The sequence below is a fragment of the Pleurodeles waltl genome, chromosome 4_2 (genome assembly GCF_031143425.1).
Source record: "Pleurodeles waltl isolate 20211129_DDA chromosome 4_2, aPleWal1.hap1.20221129, whole genome shotgun sequence".
Taxonomy (NCBI): domain Eukaryota; kingdom Metazoa; phylum Chordata; class Amphibia; order Caudata; family Salamandridae; genus Pleurodeles; species Pleurodeles waltl.
In genome coordinates, this window is record NC_090443.1 from 449,085,752 (window position 1) to 449,106,470 (window position 20,719).

The window sequence follows — 20,719 nt, forward strand, 5'->3', positions numbered from 1 at the left end:
CTGATCTGTTTACCTCATAATGGGGCTTTATGTTTTTATATTGTCTTTGTTACAGTTGGTCTTCGCTAAGGATTTTACTGTTTTGGTTGCACGATGGTATGAAATGCTTGGTTTTGCTGCATTATGTAACACTATGCTATGAAATATGCTGTTTCTATAGAACTTCTGCTATAATCCATTTTCACTAATCATTCTTTCAATTGTCACTTTTGTGTTGCCAGATAACCCGTGCGGGACAGGCCCTGAAGCCTGGGAGTATTATGGTGGGAGTTGCTATTTGTTCGTGAATGTGAAATCCAACTGGATGGCTGGAAAGATGAAGTGTGAATCTAAAAATGCGACCCTGGCTGTCATCACTAGTGAAGGAGAACAGGTAGAGGGAACCACATGGTGGGCTGCATGGCTTTAGCCGTACTAGCTATTGATAGAAGCAAATGCCTCTCATCAGTGACAGAGACAGTGACTCCAGCCTTGCAAAAACAAAAAAAATTATTCTGATGTTACCCCGAGTAATTACCAGTGGCTGAGATTAATTCAAGCATTCAACCCAACACGTTTCTGTATTCTTCATTGTGACATCCTATGTGGGAAGGATAAGCCAAGATGTGTGCCCTTGTTTCACCGTGCCACTAGAAGCAAGCTATACTGACAGGAGTGGCCAAAATAGCCAAAACTGGTCTTGAGTTGCTTGTGTTCTGGTTCAAAGAGGACATGACTTGGTAGCTGTAGTTTGACGGTTACTAATGGAGCAGGACCAGGGCTGATTTGCATATGGCTGGGTCTAATCAGAGGTGCCAGGATGGGCATGAAAAGGATGGATTAGGACACAGCCCTGAGTAGTTAACAGTGGCAGAGTTTAATGCAAGCATTCCACCCATAATTTTTTTGTATTGTTTAAAGAAAAGTTGGGGGTGGAGGCCTGGTTTGGGGAGTCAAGATGGCTGTCGCACTCAGAGTGCTCAGGATCCCTCCGTCATTTGCTGCAATGGGCCAATGCTACTGTCGTAATATGACTCCCGGATACTGCTGTATCACAGTATTTTTCGAGGGAGTGAAAGGGATAGACTCCATTTGGAGGGGCAACTTCCTGAGGACTCCTGGGGGAGACCGCCCGGATGCTTGATCTAACCCGGCCCAAGATTTGCCTTCTATTAATGGAGGCAGCACATCAAGTGTGGCGTGTCTCTATGGCAAGAGTGTACAAGTGGGACGATAAGAATGGCAAGTTGTAATGGCTGGCTACTGGCCCTGTGGTTGTTCAAGTGATTCATGAGATAGTGACTGCTGCTAACACCACTGAGCCCTCTGCCCCAGGCATAGTTCAGGCATTTGCAGGTTGCTATTGTCACCTATATGCAGCGATCCCGATGCCCCCAAGCAGAGCTGGACTATCCCCTTCTGAATGACATCTCGCGGTCTCTGGTATTACACATCGAGAGGCAGGCCTGGGAACAGCCAGTGCTGTGTCTGCCCTAGCATCCGGAAAGACCTCTGGCCCTCTGGCCCGAACAGATTCTCTACTGAATTTTACAGTAAATACAGGTAGATCTTCTTTCCACACCTGCTTGCCCTTTATAATAAGGTCGCTAAAGCTGGTCATTTTCCACAGCAGCTTGACATGGCCACCATTGTAGCCGTTCCAAAATCGAGCCCTCCATCCACTGACTGTGCGGCATATCAGCTTGCTTATTATTGGAGAAATAATGTTTTTTGCCATAATCTTAGCCACACACCAGAAAATGGTTCTTAATACTCTCATACATCCAGAACAGTGTGGCTTCATGCCAATTAGGAGGCACTACGCACTGCTTCAGATTCCTTCATGCTAACTTGAAATGTTGTGGGTCCATTTAGTTCCATGCCTGGGCACAGAAGATAGCTTAGCTTTTAGCTTGTCGACCTGTTGCCCTTTTTACCTAGTCCCCTTTGACCTATTTTCATGCTCTATTTTATTCTATTTAATTATCCTTTTAGCACTGTTTGCAGATGTGTGCATTTTAGAGAAATGTTTTATTTTTACTAATCAGTGTTATTCTGAGAAAGTGTTGTTATCAGTGATGTATGTGGGTAATGTCATCATGCTCCTTTTGTTTTACGTTGACAAGAACAGAATGCTAATATGTCAGGTATTTGATATGCAATTGCTGACAAAAGTTTGCGTACACAATCTGATGGTTAGGTACATACTTGCTTCAGGATTCCTTCACAAACAATAACATGTGCCTAATAAAAACACCTCTCAAGACCAAGGTCTTTAGAGGGGTTCCACCAGGATACATCATCTAGACTCCATGCTGCTTTGCAGCGAATCAGCCTTGTGTCTTGATGATCCGGAGACTAAAGAGACGATTTTATCCCAAGGTAATGGGGTTGGGGGCATTTCTCATGAACACTGTACTGGAAGAGTAGGCTTATCATGCTCAGCTCTCACTTTACGGTACAGTTTAGGCTTTATTACTAGGAATTGTATATTTCATGTTATTACAATATGTTGGGGGGGTTTCATATTTACAACTTTATCCTCACCTTTCTGCTTATGTTATTTCTCATTGTCATAATCATTGCAGCACATGCAATTTAGCGTAGATTGCAGTCTTTTCAATAAATATATTGAAAACTGTCCTGCATCTTCCTTGTTGCTTGTGTGTGTGTAAAATACTTATTTCTATCAAGAGAAAAAGGGTAAGATTTGTTACACTATGACTTCCCTGAGAGGTCACCAGAATCCATGCGCTAGATTGCCAGAAATCACCTTTACTACTTAGGGATTGGGTGAGGTACTGCCAAAGAGAGAGAAGGTTTGGGCCAACATCTTCTAACTGGCGTAGGAGTGACTCCGTCACCTACAAACAAAAGGGTTGCTACCCTTAATCCAGCAGTTTCTCTGAGAAGCAAGAGTCATTCACAACATGGTGTCACCAACAATGGTGTTTAGGCACTAAGGGCCATATGTACGAAAGCTTTTTCCCATAGACACAGAATGGGTAAAATCCTTTGGTACATCTGGCCCTAATTTATGAATCTCCCAGAGTATCTCTGACTCACAAACAGCAGGTACCCTAAGTACCAATTTACAGAGATGTCAGTGGTCTTAAGGAGAATCCTCCTCAGTTAATTTGGGAGTACCTATCTAAACTGTAGGCTGTTCAAGTTTGAACTTTAAAAAGGTTTATTCCCCATTTGGTGTTCCATTCTCTCTTACCTTTTACTACACATGGCTAATAAATATTCCGGAGACCTCCAGACAAGCCTTAACGCAGTATCTCCTGCCCATGGTTTAACAGCTGAGGGTGGGGAAGTAACACTTGTTGCAGAAGCAAGAGCTTACCACACAGAAACATTTTACTCTTGGGTCACCTTTCCGGAAATAAATGCAAACACACGTCTTATACACATACAGAGTAGCAAACGTACTGCAGTGGTACTAAGGTTATCAACACTTAGAAATACCAATTTCTTATCAAGATCACCAAAACTAGTTAAATGGCGCCCTACCACATGTAATACAACCTGTGACATTAGGTCCTCTAAGTAATGGTGGACCACTGTGGCCTATGTTTACCACATACACACCATATCCTGGAGTAGAGGCTATGCAAGTAGCTGACATACACACACTTTACAATGTGCTAGTAGACATTTACAGACGACTAGTGCAATTCGTTATGGAAACTTTGAACTTCGTCCCAGCAAGGGCTGCACCAGCTATTCACCAATTGGCCATTGCAGGCATTATCCCACCAACAGTCCACTCAATCATGAGTAAAGCACCGACGGGGCATGAGAAATTTCTGTTCTGGATAGCAGAAAAAACAAACCAGCTGAAAGCAGTGTTCCCCATACGGGACCCCAAGACAAACAGAGTTCTCACAGTATGCTTGCCATTCAGAATGGTTCTCTCAGTAGAGGACTGCACCACTTGGGGTAGAGTCTTCGCCGCAATTTACACTATCACACATGGTACTCTGACACTTGCTAATTTACCAGAAGTGTTGAAATAAATTCTAAGTGAACATGGATGACACTGATGCGCAACTTTGACACAGTCTCCTCAATTATTCTCAGTAACATTAAAAAGAAGCAGCTGTGCTGGAAATCCGCCAACAACTCTGGGAGGTTCCTCAGCAGGAACAGAAGCGTGAGCTGGCAAAACTTATTTCAGAAACTTGTACAAGTACAGGGTGGGATAGTCTGGGGGCCAGACCAACGAAGTCACAACTACAAAGTACCACCCCCTAAAGAAGGTACTACACAAGCACAAGAGGGTTCTCAAAAACGCTGGGATAAACGAAAACAGACTAAAGACAAAAGACGTCAGAGAGCAGATTCTCTGCATCCGGAGACCTCTGAAAGGAGATACAATCTCCGAAATAGAAAGACGTTAAAAACACCCAATAGATACCAATATACTGATACACATCCCTCTCGTTCCTTTCAGGACATGCCTGATAAATGGAGCGAGAGAGTGGGTCAGTCAGCCAAATGCAGACTACGTGAAGACTAAGAAAGACACACAGCAATCCACAGACAAGAAGGAGAACAACTCTCCTCAACAAAAGCCACAATATAAAAAGAAAAAGGTGGCAGCAATATCTATTAAACATGCTGGCAACATTGAAAACATTGCAGAAGAACAAGATGTGGGCAGTGACTCTGCTAGACAGCTCGGCAGAGGTCACGATATCTTGGTAGAATTTGAGATCATCTGGATGCAACAGCAACTACTAACTTTCTTTTAGTCGAGACTGCAGACAGGTGCATCTCCCTACCCGACAGGGTTTATTAAATAATTGTACAAACAGAAGGAGACATAGAGCGCACTATAGAAGTAATTTTTTGGGAACAATTTAATTGTGATATCCTATTGGCAGAAAAAGACTGGCCACCTGAATTTGTTCGCAAGCTCCCACACGGGGAAGATGGCATTTTGCCTTCTTTCTCAGCTCTTGTTCCAGAAGGGATAAAAGAAGCATGTGCTGCTGACTGGGCTTTAGCGCAGGGACCCGCACTATACTGCAACCATGAAGGGTGGGATAAAGACTCCCCCTACCATGTCCACACCGCAGATGCAACCTCAATATCCCATTAAACAAGAGGCTAAAGACCCAGTGAGAGAAATTCTTACCCATCTCGAGTACCAGGGAATAATTGAGTCCTGCATCTCTGCAATGAATATCGCATTATTCCTCATTGCAAAACCAGAGCATTCATGTACAATAGTCTTAGACTATAGTCATTTAAACAACTACACACACAGATATGCAATACAAAATGCACATAGCACAGGGACGTGGGCAGGCACGATGGCTGACTAAACGTGCCCCGTGCAGTTCCCACCCCAAATACGGTAATCCTGTGACTATACTGCCTTAATGTAGCCATCGGACCAGTGGAATTGCTTCCCTTTCCTCCCAGATACAGAGGTAGCAGTTTACACTCCTCCAACCTGCGTTTTGAGGCCTCTTGTGGGACGAAGGTTGACAGGCCGGGGACGGGCCCATGTGCCATCTTACCACCTGGAAAACCAGCTGCCTTCCTGGGATGGAGGTGCAGTGCTGCCACTGGCGCGGTGGTGCCTGACAGCAACTTTGTGATCCCCACCACGCCAGAGGGCCCTTGGCGGAGTTTGGTTCAGCTGCCTGGTGTACTGGTGAAGAGGGGAGGGAAGGGGAGGGGAGGGGCGGAGCAGAGTGTGACCTGCCAAAATGGTGAAAGACAAGAAGGCCAAGATAGAGCAATCTAACAAAATAAGTAGCTATGCCCACCCAAAGCCACCCTTAACTCACCCCGAAGAAGAAAATGCACAGGCTGTGGCCCCTGCTGGTGGGGGGCATCTGACTCTGCTACGCCCTTGTTAACGGACCTAATGATGTCGATCTGGAACTCGAAAATTGAAATAGTTAATAAGATAGACACTGTGGTGGTGGATATGAGCCTTTTTCGAGCTGATCTTTGAAAGGTGGCTGACAGAGACAGAACCAAATGTCACAGTGCTCCAACAAGAAATTCGCTCTCTGCAAACTATTGGTATGGACCTCCAAAAATTAACCACCCAACTTGATGACCGTGTTGAGGACTCAGACAGCTTCTCCCGCAGAAACAATCTTCGCAAAGGGGTGGAGGGACCTTCTGTTGAATTTTTTTGGAAGAATGGATTACGACTATCCACAAACCGAAACAGCTCTCAGCCTTTTTTTAAAACATAGAGGGCTCACAGGGTGCTGTCACCTCTGCCGAGATTGGGAGTGTCGCTGAGAGCCATTATCGCTCATCTATTCAATTTTTTGGGCTGAGATGCTCTACTTCAGTGTACCAGACACATGACTCTTGATCATATAAAGGCACACGCATTTTCATCTTTCCAGATTACACGCAACGGGTGAAGGAGCAGAGGAAGACATTTGTAGCTGTGAAAGAGAGACTGCAAAGCTATAACTTAAACTACCGTCTCCTCTTCCCAGCGCAACTTTGGATACAAAACAAAGGATGTGCCATGTTGTTCTTCACTCTGGTGAAGGCCAACGACTGGCTGGACACCCTGCTCAGTGCACTGGCAGGACCCATGTGCGACTGCCTTTGCAGACAAAGAAACAATCGGCTGGTCCGCCAGGCATGGGGAAATCAAGAAAAGAAAATAGATACAGGGACCCTCCAACAGAAAGGATCACTGTTGGCCCAGATGGTGCCCTACAGGGGGTGGACAATCTTGTAGACTCCCAAACCCCATTGTAGAGTGGTGGCACGGATCCAGAAAACGCCAGTGAAGACATGGAGAGCGAATCACAGCAATGTACTGAGATACATCTCCAACTCTCTTGCCTTGTGGGGTCTGGGCCCCATCTTTTAACTGCAATTAATTCTAATATCTGTGCTGAGGGGTGCCACAATTGTCTGAGTAATTTACATGATGATATACAGTGAAATGTGATTTTGAGTGTTTAATGATATCCTAATGATGACTATAATACCACTATAATTCAAATTTCTAACCCTGGATCATAATGGGATCAGGGGCAGCTGCAGGACCGAGGGTGTGGGAGGATAGGGAGGCTTGAGGACTAGGCTTCATTTCCCTTTCCTGCACACGACTCTAGAGAGAAAAAATTACCATTACTATATATGTTCTATGTTTTACATTTTTTTTTATTTAAACCCCAGGGTGCTTGCGGCGATCTGGTCTCGTCCTTGCACACGGATCCCGTGTGCCGGGGATGAGACCAGTTCGTCCTGCACACGGCCCACGGCAGAGCGTTAGCGCTCCCCCCATGGGCCACCCACCCCCCAGGCCAGGGATGGAAGGGGAATCGCTTCCCCTTCCACTCCGACCTCCCCCAAACCCCCCAGCCCCCCAGTGACATCTGATGACATCAGCGCGCAAATCGCGCACTGACCTCATCAGAGGTCACCTCCGATCACAGTGGAAGCATGCTTCCAGCACGATCCCGGAAGACAGATGCAAAAGCATTTCTCTTCCGATCGGAAGGTGGGGCAGGAGAGGCAGGAAAGGAAAGGAAAGACCTTTCCTTTCATGTCTCTCTCAGCATTTCTGCTGCCCGATCGAGATCCGATTTGGCAGCAGAAATGCCCACTAGACACCAAGGATTTTTTTTGTTTATTTCAATAAGGGGAGCGGCCCCTTGGGCAAGGGTTGCTCCCTAGGGGGCCATATTATTTTTAGGCCATTTCTGCCCCCCCGGGGGCAGATTGGCCTAATATAATTAGGCCGATCTGCCCCCGGGGGGGGAAGACACCACTAGACACCAGGGATTTTGTTTTTTATATATACTTACGAATAAGTGGAGCAGCCCCTTGGGCAAGGGCTTATCCCCGGGGGGGCAAAATATTTTTAGGGCATTTCTGCCCCCCGGGGCAGATCGGCCTAGTATGATACCAGGGATAATTGTTTTTTTTTGTTTATTTATTTATTTTTATATGTGGGGAGCGATCCCTTAGGCAACGGTCATTCCCCGGGGGGGCAAAATTCATTTTAAGTAATTTCTGCCCGCCTTGTGGGCAGATCGGCCTATTATTATGAGGCCAATCTGCCCATAAGGGGGGGCAGAAACCACTAGACATCAGGGATTTTTTTTTTTTCATACATACACATATGGGCAAGGACCACTCCCCGGGGGGGGGGAATATATTTAGGCCTTATCTCTGCCCCCAAGGTGGGCAGAAACCTCTAGACACCAGGGATATATAGATATATTTTTATTTACTTTATGTTTTTATGTATGGGGCGCAACCCCTTAGGCAAGGGTCGCTCCCCTGGGTGGCAAATTGTATTTAGGCCATTTCTGTCCCCCTTGGTGGCAGATGGGCCTTGTTTTGTTAGGCCGAACTGCCCCCAAGGTGAGCAGAAACCTCTAGACACCAGGGATATATATATATTTGTTTATTTACTTTATGTTTTTATGTATGGGGCGCAACCCCTTAGACAAGGGTCTTTCCCCTGGTGGGCAAATTTATTTTAGGCCATTTCTGCCCCCTTGGGGGCGGATCGACCTATTTTTATTAGGTCAATCAGCCCCCAAGGGGGGCAGAAACCACTAGGCACCGTGGATTGGTGTGTGTGTATGTGTGTGTTTTGTTTGGGGGGCAGCCCCTTGGGCAAGGGTAGCTCCACATGGGGGCACATTACTGTTGGCCATATCTGCCCCCCTTGGGGGCAGATCGGCCTATTTTTGGAAGGCACATCTGCCCCTAAGAGGGGCAGAAAGCACACCAGAGACCAGGGAAGATTTTTTTTTTCAAAATAAGAGGGTGGGGGTATGGCCATACCCCTACCCCAAATAAATGGGGCCAAAGCAGTGCTTAATTTGTAAATAAAAAGGTGCTGGTGCTCAAAGCCCTCCGCTTAAACAGGCGGCTGCAGCAATTATATGTGTGAACAGGGAACACTGAGGCGGCGTAATCCTGAAGCCATCTCGGGCCTCCTCAATCCATGTAAAGCGACTCCCTGCCCTTTCAGCTCACTCTACTAGCTTTCTACTTTCTACCTTTGTGACGCTTTTTCTTTTTTCACTTCCTCCGTCTTTTCTATATGTGGCTTTTGCCCTCAAAAATAAGTGCTGGTGCTCAGCACCGGAAACAACAAGCACAAATTAAGCACTGGTCCAAAGTTGTTCTGCCCACCAGTGGCCAGATGGGGCAATTACCTCTGATCCACACCCCGGGGGGCAGAAAGTCTACTAGATTCCAGGGAATTAAAAAAATAAAATAATGGCGTGGTGGCTACCAACCAGTATGGGCCTGGTTATGCCCCCGCCCCAACTGAAGGGGATAACAGTCTTTCAGCTCTCCCTTCGCACACTAAAACATCTTACCCCACAGCAAGAAAGAGGACATTTGATTATTTGGGGTTTTGGTTTTACATTTGGGCCATGAGAGCTTGGTAACACTCAAAATCGTCCCACTTGGAATGGTGAGGGCTGCACTTTTTTTACTTTGGGACACTGCCATTTAGAAAACTCCACAAGACCTAGACACACCTGAAAACTAAACATCTGGGTGATTCCAGGGTGGTGTGCTTCACATGCACCTGCACTATTTTCTTACCCACAGTGCCCTGCAAAACTCCAACTTAGCTGGAAATCACACATTTTTCCCCACATTTTTGTAATGGAATCTTCCAGAATCTGCAGGAATCCACAGAATTCCTACCAGCCAGCATTGTCTCATCTACACCGATAAAAATTCTGCTGCATTTGTCAGCCTAAAAATGTTTTTTTCCAAACTGCCCTTTTGGACCAGTTGGGTTTCCCCCTCAATTTTGACATGTTATTGGCCCTTCCCTGTCACAGGCACTTGGCCCACCTACACAAGTGAGGTATCATTTTTACCGGGAGACTGAGGGTAACATTGGGTGGTAGGAAATTTGTCCCGGTGCAGTGATCCCACACAGAAATGTGGGAAAACATTGATTGATTTTTTAGCTAAATTTAAGGATTCTGGGTAAGAAAACATTCGGGGATCCACGCAAGTCACACCTCCTTTGACTCCCTCAGGTGTCTAGTTTTTCAGAAATGTCTGGGTTTGGTAGGTTTCCCTAGATGGCTGCTGAGCCCAGGGCCAAAAACGCAGATGCCCCCCGCAAAAACAGGTAGTTTTGTATTTGATAATTTTGTGGCTCCTCTCAGATTCCAGAACTTTCTGTCACCAAAACGAGAGGAAAAGGTGTTTTTTGGGCCAAATTTTGAGGTTTGCAAAGGATTCTGGGTAACAGAACCTGGTGAGAGCCCCTCAAGTCACCCCATCTTGGATTCCCCTCGGTGTCTAGTTTAGTTTTGCCCCTTGCCTTTCTCTACATTTTTTCCTTCCAAATGTAAGACACTGTAAAAAAAGACGTTTATTTGAGAAATGCCCTGTAATTCACTGTTGGTATAGGCACCCCGGAATTCAGAGATGTGCAAATAACCACTGCTTCTCAACACCTTATCTTGTGCCCATTTTGGAAATACAAAGGTTTTCTTGATACCTATTTTTCACTCTTTATATTTCAGTAAATGAATTGCTGTATACCCGGATAAAATGAAAACCCATTGCAAAGTGCAGCTTATTTATTGGCTCTGGGTACCTAGGGTTCTTGATGAACCTACAAGCCCTATAAATCACCGCAACCAGAAGAGTCCAGCAGATGTAACAGTATATTGTTTTCAAAAATCTGGCATCGCAGGAAAAAGTTACAGAGTAAAACATTGAGAAAAATGGGTGTTTTTTTCACCTCAATTTCAATATTTTCAGCTGTTATTTTCTGTAGGAAAACCTTGTAGGATCTACACAAATGACCCCTTGCTGAATTCAGAATTTTGTCTACTCTTCAGAAATGTTTAGGTTTCTGGGATCCAGCATTGGTTTCACACCCATTTCTGTCACTAAGTGGAAGGAGGCTGAAAGCACGAAAAATTGTAAAAATGGAGAGTATGTCCCAGTAAAATGCCAACATTTTGTTGAAAATGTGGTTTTCAGATTCAAGTCTGCATGTTCCTGAAAAGCTGGAAGCTGGGGATTTTAGCACCGCAAACCATTTGTTGATGCCATTTTCAGGGGAAAAAAATCATCAGCCTTCTTCTGGAGCCCTTTTTCCCCATTGTTTTGAAGAAAAAAAAAGAAGACATTTTTGCTGTATTTCCTTCAGGGGAACCCACAAACTCTGGGTACCTCTAGACTCCCTAGGATGTTGGAAAAAAAGGACACAAATTTGGCGTGGGTAGCTTATGTGGACAAAAAGTTATGAGCGCCTAAGCGCGAACTGCCCCAAATAGCCAAAAAAAGGCCTGGCACCTGAGGGGAAAAAGACCTGGCAGCAAAGGAGTTAAACCTGTTCAGTGTTATAATTGGGAGATGTGGCAGCTGATGCCACCCCCCCCCAACAAAGACTGCGCTGGGTGGGGAGGGGGGAGGCGAAGACAGCACAACTGCCCAAGCGATGGGAGTTATTGGGATTCTATACAGGGGGGGTTCATTGAATTTGTTGTGTTACACTGGACTGTATGGCTCTTGGGTATTATAGCATTCTTCTTACCTCAGGACATGGACTTTATGGCCTTCACCGGACAGGCACTGTTTAAATCCCTGCTGATAGGGAGACATAAACACACTTCCCATGATAGATTTTGCAACTAAATTAATGACATGGAATGTCCAAAGCATTGCCCAACCTGAAAAAAAGGAGAAGAGTGTATGCCTATTTAAAATGTTATAAAGATCTCCAGAAAACAAATTTTTGGGGTAATTGTATATTATCGGTCCGCAAACGCTGGAGGGGTCAGGTGTATGCACGTCTTATTCTGTGTTTGCCCGTGGAGTGTTGATATCGGTAGCCCCGGGGGTGCCCTTTTCCCACAGACACCATTTCCTGGACCCGACGGTTGTTTCGTTATTTTGTATGGCACACTAGATGGCAAAGAAGTCTGCCTTATCAATGTTTACGCTCCCAATATTGACTTCGCAGATTTTTTCAGAGATGTAGCCCAGGTGCCTCTCCATATATAACGGCACACATGATTATGGCAGGTGACTATAATTGTGTTCTGGACGGGGTCATAGATCGGCTTCCACCCAGACGCCACACTAAATCACTCATAACCAGGGTACTACGTGACCTTATGAGAGAATGAATTCTAATTAGCATCTGGCAGACCAGACATCTTGATACCCAACAAGTCTCCTGTTATACTTCTGCTACAGGTACCCACAGCTGAATAGACTATGTCCTGACGTCGGCTCTCTGGCACAATGAATACATACTATCACTTACATACTTAGATACCTATCAGACCACTCACCAGTTTTACTGATGTTAGGCAGATTGACCTCCCGCACACCAATCCCTACATAGCGCCTCTGACCTGATGCCCTCACAGACCCCACCTTTGTAGAGACAGTCTGAGACACGGTGGCACACTATTTTCGAGAGAATTGGGGAACTTTGAGCAGTAGTGCGGGGAGACTGGGAGGCGATGAAGGTAGTACTGTGGGGATTTTGCTGGAAAACCAGTTACGGAGTAAGACAACAACAAGAATGCAATATTAAAAAACATGAACAGAACTTAAGAGATTGAAAATCACCTGCCTGCTCACCCGGGGTGTCTGCAGGCCTGGAAGGATACTCGTACCAAGCTCCTGAACGATTACCATTGCTTGGAGAAATTCACCTTTACCGTGTACCGTCTGAGGTTGCACACTGAAGGTGACAAAATGGGTGCAATGCTAGCCCTTTTGGTCAGAAAGGAGAGATCCTGGGTTCCTATCATTACTCTAAATTCTGCTATGGGGCCTCTGGTCTATACCCAGTGAGTCATAAACAGGGTTTTCCCAATCACACTTGAGTGAGGTGTATGTGGATAGGGGTGGGGTTTCCTCTACCACCATATTCGAATTCCTACGAAAAGTCGATCTTCCCAAACTTTCCCGCAAAGACAGTAAGGCACTAGATTAACTCATTACTCAGGAAGAAATCCTTATAGTTATCCTCTCTTTAAAGGCAACTAAACTCCCCGGGACTGATGGTCTCCCGACTGAATTTTATCCCAAATATGCCAAGAGGCCCTGCTACTGGGTAGTATACCACCTTCTCTCAGGGAAGCCTTAATTGTTGAGGATCCCACCTGCACCTCAGCGTATCGCCCTATATCTCTTTTAAATAGTGATGTCAAAATCCTTAGCACCATCCTTGCTAATAGATGACGCCCACACCTCCTGTTCTTGGTTCATGAGGAGCAGTCAGGGTTTATCCCTAAACGTAATACCCTACATACCTTGAGAAGGCTTGCCCACATCTACCATGCTACAAAGCATAGAATGGAGGAACTAGCTATTGCCAGTCTTGATATTGAACAGGCATTCAGTTCACTAGATTGGAATTACCTCTGGCATGTTCTTCAACATTTTGGACTGGGAGCCAATTATATTTAATGGATTCAACTTCTGTATTCAGACCCTTTTGTGTGGATCTGAACAGGAGGTGAGATATCAAAGGTGTTTCGATTGGGCAGTGGCACTAGGCATGGATGCCTCCTTTCACTGCTTTTGTTTGCCCTGGGGATGGAGCCCGTGTCAGCCCACCTCAGACGAACAATGGACCCATGGGGGATACCTAAAGGGAGGATCATACATGTGATCTCCCTCTATGTTGATGATGCTCTGATCTATAACCATGATCCTACCTTATCATTCTCCATTCTTATGCGAGCAATGGAGGAATTTGGAGTCATCTCGGACCTCCGGGTGAACCCTGTTAAATCTGCATTATACCCTCTAGAATCTCTTGTGGGGGTCGACCGGGGAGATATCCCTCAGACAGATATCCTGTGGCAGCTCAGTGATGTATGCTACCTGGGTGATTATCTGGCTCCCACTGAAACAGAATTTCTAGACCTCAATATCAGAAGAGTTGTGGCAACTCTCCACGAATCGGGTCGATTCTGGAAGGACATACCACTCTCGCTGATAGGGAAAAGAGCACAGCTAAAAATGATACTTCTCCCCCACTGTCTATCTGTCATACAAGGAACTTTTTTATAAGATCCCCTGGTGATATTTCCAAATCTTTGATCCCCATAGGATTGAGGCACTGTGGGAGAATAAGCACAAATGGGTCAGTTTGGCCACCCTCAAGCGGCTGTGGAATAGAGGTTTATAACCTGGAATATTATTATATGGCTGCCCACCTTCAACACGCTGTTCATTGGTTGGCAGAAGAGGAGTCCTGAGAGACTAGATTGCTAGACTGCTGTTATGTGGAACTATCTCTCTCCATTTTACCGATAGCCGGCTCCAGGGTCCCCCGGATACACCTTATAAGAGCTGAACATTTGGACACTGCAGCCCTTTAGTAAAATTGCTGACTATGGGGGTGATTCTGACTGCGGCGGACGGCGGTCGCCGCCCGCCAAGCGGTTCCCGGCGAAAGACCGCTCCGTGGTCAAAAGACCGCAGCGGTCATTCTGGCTTTCCCACTGGGCCGGCTGGCGACCGCCGAAAGTCCGCCCGCCAGCCCAGCGGGAAACACCCTTCCCACGAGGACGCCGGCTCAGAATGGAGCCGGCGGAGTGGGAAGGTGCGACGGGTGCAGTTGCACCCGTCGCGAATTTCAGTGTCTGCAAAGCAGACACTGAAATTCTTCGTGGGGCCCTCTTACGGGGGCCCCTGCAGTGCCCATGCCATTGGCATGGGCACTGCAGGGGCCCCCAGGGGCCCGGCGGCACCCGCTACCGCCATCCTGTTCCTGGCAGGAGAACCGCCAGGAACCGGATGGCGGTAGGGGGTGTCAGAATCCCCATGGCGGCGGAGCGCGCTCCGCCGCCATGGAGGATTCTCAAGGGCAGCGGAAAGTCGGCGGTACACCGCCGACTTTCCGTTTATGGCCGCGGCTGAACCGCCGCGGTCAGAATGCCCAGCGGTGCACAGCCAGCCTGTTGGCGGTGCTACCGCCGACATCCGCCATGGCGGTAATTACCGCCAGGGTCAGAATGACCCCCTATATGTCGCTCCAGAGATGGAGGGAGGGGGCTGCCTTACACCGGGTAACCGTTATCCATGGAATTGTTTTATAACATGTGCGAAAGCAGTTGAGTCATTTGCATTGGGAACAGGACAATACTTACAGTAGCAGAAACCACAGCATGTGGTATTTGGCCTACGGTCCCAGATGCCCCACCAGCGTCCACTGTCCTTGCCAGTCTATTTGACATGGCAGGTGGCTACTGTTTGATAACACATTTCAAGAGCATTACGTGCAGATTGTCCCCGACAACCTCTCGCAGTGCAGGCCCGGTGGGATGAAGTGCTTCTGGACCAGTTGACTCCACAAGACTGGGAACGTATCCATGACTGGGTACACTTGAACACTATAAACTATAACTTTATAAATTAAACCTATCTCTCACTGGTAGCTTTAAACAGAACCCATCCCACACGATCAGACAGATGTCCAAGATGCTTGACCACCAAGGCAGATTTTATACACATAGGCCCTCATTATGAGACTGGAGGTCGCATGACTGCCAGCCTCGGGTGGCGGTCCCACCACCAACAGGCTGGCGGTGGGACTGCCACATTATGACCATAGCAGAGCCGCCATGGTCGAACCACCGACACTGCCAGGCTGCCGCAACTAGCCTGGCAGTCCCAGTGGTTTTCATCTTCCAGGGCAGCACTGCTTGCAGGTGTACACCACCATGGAAAGGCTAGCGGAATGGGGTTGAATTATGGGCAGTGGCATGAGCAACGGGTGCTGCTGAACCTGCTGCACCGCCACATTGGTGTCGGCTCCATTAGGAGCTGGCGTCAATGTTAAGGCCCTTCATGAGCCCCTAATAGGGCCGGCAGGGTTCAGGCTGCACAGGCGGTCTGAAGACGGGAAGAGTTTGGTGGACACCTCTGCCACCCGCCAAACTCGTAATGAGGGCCATAGTCTGGAAATGCTCAGAGATCACCCCGTTTTAGCACCAGGCTCTCACAAACCTGAATAGGGCATCGGGTTGGACACTCATGTTGGAACCCGAACAAATATTATTAGGCCTGGTCCCTGCTCCCCCAAAAAAGAAGCTCAGTGGGAGGTTTGTGATGCTGGGCTTACCATTGGTGAAAAGACGAATAGCAATATGATGGCTAAGCCCCCATCCTCCTGTATGCTCTGAGTGGGCCAGAAATATAGGAGAATGGGCGACAGCTGAAGAAGTCCACATGAAACACACTCAAACGGATGTCAAACTCAAAGATGACCGAAGAGGCTGGACAGCAATGCTTTTGGACCTAAAAACAAACTCTTCTCAAGTAGGAATGTCACAAATGTCTGGTGAGAATACGGTCTAAATTGTTACACAATGAAAATGTCTTGCAGATTAGAATGTTACCTTCATTATGCTACAATAGAACTCAAATGCAGTATCTGTATGGGGGCCATGGGGAACAGTAGGGGGGACAGTTACAGTGTTAAGGTGATCTACTTGATTGCTACGTAATGTATACACTCCTGTGTACAAATTGCTGAATACTCCACTGTTTATGATCAGAAAACCATAATGATCATTTATATTAAAAAAATGCACATAACACTGCAATTATCAACAATATAGTGCGCAAGAAATACAGAACAACCTTGGATATTTCCAGTGGTTTCTTCTGCCAAAACTTAGCGTCTGAAAGTCGGGACCTACGTGCATCCTCATTTGGCTCACAAAAACGCTTTTGCCATTTACCTCAGGGCTATAAGAGCAGCCTGGTGTTGTTTTCAGTCCGTGTGACATCAATATTACATGCTCTTGATCTAGAGACGTTGTCCTATGAGGATGATATCTATCTCACAGATGACAACGTCAAAATTCATCTTGCCAGGGTCAATGGGATCGACATAGGATTTGCAGCTCTTGACCACAAGTTTAATTTCAAGAAAACAAAGATAGCCTTTCTCAGTTGGCTGATTTTGGGATACAAGCCATCGGAAGAAGGCAAGAGCCTGGCCCCACACTTTCTGGAGAAGTTCGCTCAACTTCATCCACCAAATACGATTAAGAAACTACAGTCACTACTTGGTTTCTTTAACGTTGGCAGAGCATACATTCTAGATTATGCTCAATGCATAAAACTACTGTATGACTTAATCCAACAAGATTTTTTAAGTAGACATTGGACAGTTGAATACACCTGCATCCTTAGCAGGTTGCAGCAAGATATGCTAGAAGCAAAACACTCACACACAGTGACAACAAAACAAACTTCGTCATCAGAATTATTGCTGGTGCCATCAGGTTTACCTATGTCACCTTTAATGAGGGTGATATGGTACCCATAGCATACAAATCTCATTTGTACTCAAATGCAGAACAATGTTTTCTGAATGCTGTACAGATGGCTGTCATTAAGGAGAGGCCACTTGCCCAAAGAAAATGCATTATTGTCATTACCCTGGTGCCGACCTTAGAGGCAGTCACCAAAGCTAGCACATTCCCGACTCTAAAGCACTACATCCATGCTGGATTCAACAGCAGCCTCCCTAACTGCCACTGATGTTGACTACATTTTTGACCCAAAATTACAAACACAAGAATTTCTCCAATATAAACAGGAGTACCCCGCACCTAATAACATCTTTCCGCTTGAACAATACCAAACTGTCATTTATACTGATAGTTCAGCACAGCTAGCTGTATGCACCACGGGCAGCACAGCACAACTGGCAGAGCTCAAGGCTCTTATCCTGGCACTGGAACATACGGATACTGAACAGCTCACACTAATAGTGTGTGATTTGTATTACTGTGTCCAGTCCTACACTGATTATCTTAATCACTGGCATGTAAATGGGTTCAGAGACTCCAAAGGGAACACCATTCAACACATAACTCTGTGGGGGAGGGTGGCTGATCTTAAAGACAGACTTCTGGAGGCTCATGTAGTGCATACATTGGGTCATCAACGTGTAGGAGTACGCATTGTTGGCAACACTTTGGCTGATGAAGCTGCCAAATCTGCAGTTGCCACAGCTTCTGTTGCTGCAATAACTCGTTCTCACACAGTTAGACCATGAGACACTAACTGCCATGAAAGCCTCGGCTGACGGCCAGCCTTTGCCAAAAGCCGTGCCCAAACAATATTGCTATCATATCAGTGCACATAATGTTGCTTTTGCAACCATTCCTGGGGTGGAAGATCACGTGGTTTCCGATGAAGACCAGAGATTAGAGCTCATCAAAGCAGCACATGAGGAAGTTGCTTCTGCTCATGCAGGAGTGGCAGCCACTATTTCACTCTTACAGAAATGCGTTTAGTGGCCAGGTCTGTACAAACTGACCAAGCAATATGTCCTTTGTTGTGACAGGCTTCCAAGATGGTACTTGGGAGTGTGTACTCCATGTGAGATACTGTTTTGCATACCTATTTATGTTCCAGATCTTGATGGTCCTGGCAGACACACTGTTTGACATAAAGGAACGTGTTGCTGTTTTACAAGAACTACAACAATTTCAAGATGACAATTCATCAGCCTGTGCCTGTGCCTGTTAGGACATTCGAGCAGTAGCAGCCCCCCAGCGCACTGAGACCCTCCTGGGTGAGCAGTGCGCTTCACAAATGCTTTGTTTGATTGATTGATTGATTGCTGCCACCTTGGGAATAAGGGATTCACCAACAACATCTACAGGCTGGATTTCCAAAGTTAGGGATCTGTTTTTTGAAAAGAGTGCTATGAAGAGACATTTCAGCCATTTTACAGACCATCGGTCCCAGTCCTGGGAATTCATGGTACCAGAACTGTCATCATACCACCGCTGCCTGGTTCCATGGGGTACAGGTTAGTCTCCATCGACAACATAAAATTCCACCATGTGGCCGATGCTGCACGGTATAACCAGAGGTCCCTTAGGCAGTACCCGCTTCCCTCTCACTACCCAACAGACATACCTCTACAAGCACTAAACAGCACTTTTTCAAATACATGTACAAGCAACAATGCTACAACTGCCTCTTCAAGCATGGGGAGGGCAAAGAATAAGCTTTTGCTGATTCCTTTTAGAACTTCTTCAACAAGAATTGTCAAAGACATGGAACAATACTTCTCCAACTCAACGCAGACAGACGGAATCGTCTACTATGAACCAGCACATGAAGTGGGCCCATCCACCAGCGCTACATAGGTACCTATGTTTGTACAGACTCCTTCTGGTTATTTAATCGATATTGATGACTTTTCCTCAACTTCGCCTAATTCCGAGACAGAAACTGTTTCAAAGACACGTAAGCTGTACATATGGCTTAAAAATAACTATTTAAATTATCCATGGTTTTCTTTGTGGCTATTACGGTCATTGTTTTCTTTCTTTTGATAACAGGACATTATTTTCCTGAACGCGCTGCTGTTGTGACAGTGGACAAGGTTAGCACTCCTTACATTTCCTCCCATAAAGTTAGAAGAGACTTGTCCTTTGTGAACATTTCAGCAATTCCTACTCCAGATGGGATAGTTTGGGAAAAAGTTCCCTTCGATATATACGGTTCTATTCAGATCATTCAAATTCCATAGGTGTTTAAAATATCATTGATTGGTGTAATTACACCTGGTGTTGTTTCCGATGACTGGGATATTAAGATAGTTGATTCTATGCTTGCTGAGCTAGATTACGACACTGTTTTTGAAAGTGAAGATGTGTATATGAACACTGTGAATTATGAGGAAATGTACTGTTATCATCATTAGGGACATTACTTTCTGCACCAACCTAGTAAACACAGATTAGTTTACAATTACACACAATGGAAACATTGTTCAACCCCACCTGTGGGAAGTTCCAAAACATATGTAGATAAGTTTGCATATTTCACTGGGCATGACACTAGTAAGGCTGAGTCATATTATTTCAAATTACCACCATCTACAATGCGAAAAATACTGCTAACTGACACCAAATAAATTTATTCAGATTCCTGTATTTCTCAGCTTGCTGTTGAAGGCTATTTTTGGAAAAACACTATTGAATTGAAGAGTGTATGGGAAGAAAGACTGGCAAATACAGGGTAGGGAAGCTTTATTTAGAGCATGCTTTATTCCCTTACAAATTATATTTTTGAATGAAACGGTCCAGCAAACATCCTGCTTGGGGTTAGCGAAATTAAAAGAAATGAATACGCTCAGTATCCCCAGACCAGCCGAATTTGACACTTGGCAAACATTCCTAAATGTTACCAAAGAGGTATTGAATGCGTGGGTTCAGAGTGGTATCTTTAACTCCTCACTTTCCAGCCCTGGGGGTGGTCATTGTGGTCAAAGGACACAAATGGTTGCCAGGCACATTTTGTCAATTCTTGAAGGGGGGTTTCAGGACTAGCCGGCTGGACCCTCGCTTTCTCTCGCGTCAACACTCAGGTAGCGTCACTACATATAGTATATGTAAGTTATGCCAACAATGGTTATGATCTTCCACCTTAGCAGAAGTGAAGGAACATCCTAGTCTCCTGTCATAAGAAGTAGACTTACAAGATTTTGTTGTTAGGTCCAAGAAAGCCACTCTCTAAACATTTCCTGTATGCCATTTATAATGAAATATGGAAGCTTTCCCAAATGGAAGCTGCTGCACATTAAAGGCAGCTATATAAGGAATCATGGAAAAGTATTTAGCTGTTGTTAATAGTAGCATGAACACTCTGTCCAACAGAATTTATACCCTAAATAACATTGTGTCTTCTGAGATTGATATAATTCAGAATAACATGTCCTTTTTAC

General features: G+C 45.7%; 1 protein-coding gene across 1 annotated transcript in view; it reads left to right on the top strand.

Annotated features, from left to right (window-relative positions):
• The window catches only part of LOC138294158 (hepatic lectin-like), a 171,490-nt gene that overhangs the window by 127,681 nt on the left and 23,090 nt on the right, over nucleotides 1-20,719 (top strand). The window contains exon 7 of the mRNA XM_069233344.1: nucleotides 222-373. Within this exon, the coding sequence (XP_069089445.1) occupies nucleotides 222-373 (152 nt within the window). The remainder of the gene's footprint in view (nucleotides 1-221; nucleotides 374-20,719) is intronic.